This window comes from Dendrobium catenatum, unplaced genomic scaffold (genome assembly GCF_001605985.2).
Source record: "Dendrobium catenatum unplaced genomic scaffold, ASM160598v2 fragScaff_scaffold_499, whole genome shotgun sequence".
Taxonomy (NCBI): Eukaryota; Viridiplantae; Streptophyta; class Magnoliopsida; order Asparagales; family Orchidaceae; genus Dendrobium; species Dendrobium catenatum.
The window spans coordinates 162,543-169,659 of NW_021318961.1; the positions used below are offsets into that span (position 1 = coordinate 162,543).

The window sequence follows — 7,117 nt, forward strand, 5'->3', positions numbered from 1 at the left end:
CCGGTGGTGGTCCAATGAGGTTTTGGCAGTGGTCCGGCGAGGCTCCGGTAGTGGTCCGGCGGTGGTCGAGGAGGAGCTTCTTCCTTCTCTTCTTCTCTTCTTGCTTGGGTTCCCTCTTATAAAGAATGAGGGCTCTATTTATAGTTTTCTGGAGTGGCATAGTTTGTAAATACGCGTGAGATCAGGGGCGAATAGGGAGTGGTCGAATGGACGACCGATATTAAATCCTACGATCGTGCACCGTTCATTGGACATTTGAAGGCCTTAGTGATGTAGGAATTGGGCGATCTTGGGCTTGTTGGATTCATCTCGTCGAGCCGCTCGATTTGAATATAAGCTCGCTAAAATCGGACACCGTTTGGTAACTCAAACGGTGTTATGAAACTTCCAACAGCGCTTCGGGTCCTTGATTTGGGCTTATTTGGGCTCGGATTGAGTCGAATTTGGTGTCGTTGGATTCGTATTTCCGAGACGCTCAGTTTGACTATAATTTTGTTGAAATCGAAGTTGAGATGGCCTCTGAATTAATTTTAGAAGTTTCTAACTCAATTCTGCAACGAGATTCGTGCCCGATCAAGATAAATTTTTGACGATGTATCAATATGTAATTTTAAAATAGTTTAAAATACATATAAAGTAAATAAATTTATGAGTTTAAAAATAACATAATTAAAAATAGTTTAATGTTCATATGAGTGAGGGATCCACTGGTCACCCAAATGAGGTTTCAAGATATTTTTTTAATTTGAAAATAATTAACATATTAATATTTAAATAGTTTTTAAATAGTTAAAATAATCAAACAATAGATAAATAATTTATAAAAATATTATTTTGATTAATGAAAATAATTTTAAAATAAAATACATAATTTTCTCAGAAATTTAAGGTATTATATGCTAAAATCTGATTTGAAATGAATTAAATATAAGTTATCAATGTTTAAAGTACTTAAAGATAATTTTAAAATAATTTGAAATAATTACCATTTAAGAAAATTAAAAATTAGGTTAAAATAAATATAAAATATTCTGAAATCAAAATAAGTTAATAGGTAAATAATCTTTTTTATAGATTTGGAAAGTAATTATGTTTTAAATGTAATTAATTATTAATTAAATAGTTTAGAAAATAAACTATTTAACTAATTAAAAATTACTTAAAATAATTACATAATTTTAAAATTAAATAATTTAAAAAAAAATTATGATTTATGATAATTCGATGAAAATAATTTTCTTACAATTTTGGAAAAAATTTTAATCTTAAATTAAATAATTAAAAATTAATAATATAAATATTTAATTAAGTAAAATTATATAAAATAGAAAAGTATTCTTTATATTATACTTAATTTTAAATTAAAAAATTATAAATATTTTATTATTTTAAATAAAATATTATTTTCATTTATATATTTATTCAAAAGTAGTAGTTACTAATAATATGTATTATTTAAATATAAATTATACCTTAATACATAATAATTATTTAAAATAATTAAATATGCAAATAAATTAAATATTAAATACGAATTTATATCAGATATATGAAAGTATTATTTTGAAATAAAATTCCAACTTTTACAAAATATTTTTATCATTTTATAATTAATTATTAATTAAATATAAAAGATATTTAATAATTAATAAAATTAATAATAAAATTAATATTTTAAATTATTATTAATTTTAAACTAAAGGAAATAATGTTTTGAAAATTATGGTATATAATATGTGTATTTTTTATTTAAAAATAATTTTTAAACATTTTTTTGTAAGAAAAATAGTTTAAAATATAATTAAAACTAATTTAAACCCAAATTATTAAATAATAATGATGGCTCGACGCGTGAGGGCATGAGATTCGTTCCGTGGTCATGGGCAATCATTGTCTGGCTGCACCGCTAGCAATCGAAACTCACGGAATGCAGTTTCATTTAGCCACGTCGGCGTGGCCTAGCAATTATTCGATCCTCTGTTATTTCGAGCATACAGTTGTGATTGAGCCATACAAATGGCGGAGTCGCATGATCAAGATCTGTGGTCGATCCAAACAACGAAATGATGAGATCTTAACCAATGATCAAAAGATAAACGGTCACGATCTCATCCCTTTGTACACAAGCATAACCTGAAACCCTAAATTCTTTTTTGCCTCGTTATCTCGATCCACTCAATAGAATACAATGAAATTTTAAACGTAGCTACTAGGAATGAAGAGCATTCATGGGGGACCTTTTTTGTGGTCTAAAATGTACTTTGTAGAAAGCTATTTAACCATAAGTGTTACGACCTAGGTCTAGGGTTTTCAAGCAATTTTACCATTGGATCCTTTGGATTTTGATATGGTTGAGTTTGTAGATTGTCCTCATATATTTCCTTAGTTAAACTCAGGCTTTGAATTACCTTGGATCGATGGTAAAAGCTTTGGAATGTTTAAGGTCTCGGTTAGCCGGAGATCTCGCCGTCGCCGTCCCTTGACTGGTGGATCTTACTTGGGAGATGTGGAAGGGAGTCGTGGGAGCTCTCACACCAAAGATCTTCGGTTAAGGAGATTTTGCAAAAGAGCAAGAGCAAAAAAGGTCCTTTTAAAACCCTAATTCCAACTATTTAAAAGGGATTGAATGTAGTGCCAATTAGGAAGGAAATAGGGGTGATTTGTCAATGGTTTGACTGACATACAAATAGGAAAGGATTAAATGGCTTTAAGAAGTTTAATTTGACCTAAAAATGTCAAATTTGACCTAATTAAAGCTTGGGTTGATCAAGTCAATAGTTGACTTGGTCAACCCAATCAATTAGATCCAAGGAGGTGGGGGTTTGAGCCAAAGATTGATTTGGATTTTAATTTAATTTGATTTGACCCAATAGAGCTTAATTGGTCAACCTGGGTTGACCTGGCCACCCAGGTTGACCTCGGGCATGGGTCAGGGCTTAATGGACTAGGTTTGACCCATTTAGTCTAAAGGAGGTAAGAATTTAGCCATGGAGCGATGAAATTGATTTGAGATCAAAATGAAAGGATTTTGGGTCAATTAGTGTCAACCCAGGTTGACCCAGGGCCTTAGTATGGGTTCAATAGACTTGGCTTGACCCACTAAACACAAGGGAGATGGTCTTGGGGGTCAGGCTTGATCAAGTTGAATAGGTCAAACCCCTTGACCCAAAGTTGTGAAAAATTTAAGGTCAACATATGCCATGATGCTGGAGAAATGAGCGGAGCTCAGAGTTTAGAAATTCAAATCCACCATCTGTTCGTAGGCATTTGTTTTAATGGAAAAGTTGTTTTTCAATGAACATTTTGAATTAAATTATTATTTGAGTGACTTCAAATTTGGCATGCATCATAAAAATCAAGGTAAAGCAAGAGAAGTCATCAATAATAATAAGGTAGTATTTATAACCTTAAGTAAAAAGAGTTGGGGATGAACCCCATACATCTAAGTGAAGTAAAGCCAAAGGAAAAGCTGCATACATTGTAGAAATGGGAAAACCTAACTTATGGCTTTTATTACAAACATAACATAACTTGACAGAGGAAGGAATAACTAGTTCTATATTTTCATTAGAGAAGACTGCTAAGACATGACTATGTGGATGACCAAGGCGGTTGTGCCACCAAATTGATTAGGACGAAGTGGCCAATAGTGCTGATGGAGGCTGGGCCACAAAAGGAAGTTTAACTGTGTACAGACCATTGGGACATGGTCCCTGTAGAAGGATTGCCAGAGTCTTCTGATCCTTAATAGAGAAGACAAATGGAGAAAAGAAAACAGAAACATTATTGTCCTAAGTGCGGTTAGAAATGGAAAACAAGTTGTGAGAGAGAGTGGGAACATGGTAGATTTGAGGAAGAGATAACTTACGAGTTGGAGTTGGGAGAAGACGTGGGCCGGAGTGAGCTATGAGAAGGTTTTGTCCATTGCCAACAGAGATGTTGTCCACTCCTTGATATGAGTTTGGCTATGCAATGCTTTCCAAGGAGTTCGTAAGATGCGAAGTTGCTCTGGAATAAATATACCTGTCCTAAGAGGATATTGTCGAGTCTGTTATAGAGCTTTGGAGGGAGTTTGCGGTATAGTTGGAGTATAGTTCACATTTAAGTGATGCCATCATTGGGGTGTTGCATGACCTCGTTTAGCACAGATTTGACATATAAGCATGGAGAATGAGTTGGAACAACCACCTGTGTTATTATTGTTGGTAAATCGGCCTCTATCACAACGTCCACGATCGCGAAAAGAATATAATGCCATATTGGGATCACCTGAATGAGGGTCTCTATTTGATTCAGCAACAAGATTTATCTCCTTAGTTAGAAGATAGGAATATAGCTCATCAAGCGTAAGAGGACTTCGTTTAGTTTGGATCGAGGTCTTGAATACTTGAAAGGACAGTGGAAGTCCATTAAGTACGTAAATAGTAATATCTTCTGAGTCGACGTTCGAAACAGTGGCGACAATGTTGTCTACTAAGGTCTTGATCATGTGAGATACTGTGCTATTGAGAGATTTCACATAGAAATGTTGTGTAGCTCGTTTTTCAGTTGTATTACTCTAGATCAGTTGGATGCCTGGAGTCTTTGTTCGAGTGTATGCCATATGTCGGAGCAGCAGTCCAGATGAAGAACATACGGTAAGATTGAAGGTGAGATGGTTGAGCATAGAGCATCTGCGAGATTCTGATCTATGAGTAGCTATTGAGTGTAGGCTGCATTTAGCATTGTGCTACCATCAGATTGTTGAAGAAGCCGGTGACGACGAGACTCAGAGCTATCGAGATGACTGGTGAATCCATTTGCTCGCAGTAGTTTAAGTATTTGCGACCTCCACACAAGGTAATTATCATTAGAGAGAGGTGGGTACTATGGTTTTTATGTTAGAGAGAACAAGTTTGAGGGAGGATGGAGTAGGTAGCGGATCTGTGGATGTAGCAGTCGACTGATCGGCGATTTGCGAAGAAGTGCCGAGGTAAATCTTCTACAAACCTGCAATACAGGTTAGAGCAGAGGAATCACAGCAAAGGCAATTTCAGATAATCTCTTCATCATTGATCTGATGTCCATTGTTTACTACAATGCTCATATATAGACTATGTGTATACACGTGTAGGGATATGCCATGTGGTTTGTTATGAATGAATGGTGATTAGGTGAGGTATTTGTTGTTATGAGAGAGTGTGGATGTGATATTGGAGAGCTGAGCTAATAGTAACATCAGAAATCTTTTAATAAACCTTATTTCTCGGGGTAATCCGAGCTCGCAGAGGCTTCGACATTACCACCGTAAATTCAGACTTCTCAGAGAAATCAATCTCCTCTCCGTCCACGGCAGCCCATTCAAACTCCCTCACCAGATTAGCAACAAAGTACTCAAGGTGAAGCATGGCGAGACCAAGCCCAGGGCAAATCCTCCGCCCAACCCCAAAAGGCATCATCTTTATCTCTCTGTTCCCCGTAATATCGACCCCTTCTCCATCACCTCCAGCAATGAATCTCTCCGGTTTAAACTCCATGGGCTCTTCCCACAGCTTCTCATCCCAAGCCATATCCGCCACCGTAAAGTTAATCGATGCATTCTTGGGTATAAGGTACCCTCCAAATTCAACATCTTTAATCACCGAGTGCGGCAGCAAGAAGTGCGATGGCGGGTGGCGGCGCAGCCCTTCCAAGACAACCGCCTTTAAGTATGGAAGCTTCTTTAAATCTTCCTCTTTGATCTCTTCTCCATTTATCCCCTTCAACTCCTCAAGCAGTTTGGCCTGCACGGCAGTCCGCGCTGCGATCTCTGCCATAATCCACTGCAGCGCAGTGGCGGTCGAATCCGTTCCGGCGGTGAGAAATTCCGAACAGAGCAGTATTATTTCATTATCTGTGAGTTGGCTTCCTCCTTCCTCTGCTAGACTGAGGTCGAGGAGAGAATCTACGTATGAGTAAACGAATTTTTGTTCCCTGGCTTGCTTGTGATTCTCTCTGCGAGCCCTTATCAACGGGAGAAAAAGGTCGATCTGTATTTGCCTTAACCGCGCCACATTCTTTAACATCCCCTGGAACATAAATCTCAAGAGTAATTTAGGAACAAAAGCAAAGACCCTCATATGGTTACTCATATACAGGAGGGGCTCCCTCTGTGCAGTTTCAATCTTCCTTATGGCCTTCTCATCAAGCTTCTCTCCAAAGCACATGAGGACCAAGAGGGAAAACATGGCTAACTGGAAGCTCTCCTTGGCAACCACAGCTCGTTTAGGAGATTGTTCAGACCTGGTTCGGAGGTCGTTGAGGAGTAGGCCGAGGACCCAACGGCGTCCAGGGGCGAAACGGTGGATCTTTACGGGGTGAAGGATCTCGGAGGTAAGGTTCCGGCGCAGGAGGCGCCATTGGTCGCCGTAAGGGGAGGAAGTGATGTTCAAGATGCGAGAATTATGGAAGCGGCTGTAGGGAGACGGAGGAGGTCGCGAAGAAAAGGAGGCGCCGTGCTCGACGAGGGCTTTGTGGGCAAGATAGCGATCGACGATGAAGATAGAGGGATGAGATCCAAAGCGGAGGGTGATGATGGGGCCGAGTTGAGAACGGAATTTTCTGAGGAGGATTTCTAGGTTTAAGAGGGAAGTGGAATGGCGAAGACATAGGAGGCTGCCTAAAATAGGGATGGATGGAGGTCCAGGAGGTAGCGGTAGTTTCCTAGAAGGGAAGAGGAGGAAGGCGATTATGAAAGAAAGGAAGATGGGGATGAGGAGAAGGATTATGGACCAGGCTTCCATTGTTTGTTATGCTCTGAGTGGGAATTGCTGTGGTATATATTTCATATTGAATAAATTTTAAGTAGAATTATGGCAAAGTTAAAATTGGCCAAATTTTAAGAACGAGCAGCTCTTACGTCAGTTTTAGCAAGAGAAGCAAGAACGACAAAAAATATAAAAACGAGCAGAGTCGTGATATGTTTTGGCACATTTTGAGTGCGCCGATCAATTTGGCATATTCAATTGCTTTCAGAAATTCCTGCCTTGTTCTCGTTTTCGGAATTGCTCTCGTTTTCCGGAATTGCTTTGGGAGGGAGAAATTTATTTTGGCCCTGTCTTGGCGGAAGTGCCTACTAGAATAGTAAAATATATGTATA

At 37.9% G+C, this 7,117-nt stretch overlaps 1 protein-coding gene across 1 annotated transcript; it reads right to left on the bottom strand.

Moving 5' to 3' along the window:
- Window positions 1-5,207: 5,207 nt before the first annotated feature.
- LOC110097960 (cytochrome P450 89A2-like) lies at window positions 5,208-6,899 on the bottom strand. The gene has a single exon (XM_020824639.2). It carries the CDS (start codon window positions 6,759-6,761, stop codon window positions 5,229-5,231), a length of 1,533 nt encoding a protein of 510 aa, XP_020680298.1. The 5' UTR covers window positions 6,762-6,899; the 3' UTR covers window positions 5,208-5,228.
- Window positions 6,900-7,117: the final 218 nt, after the last annotated feature.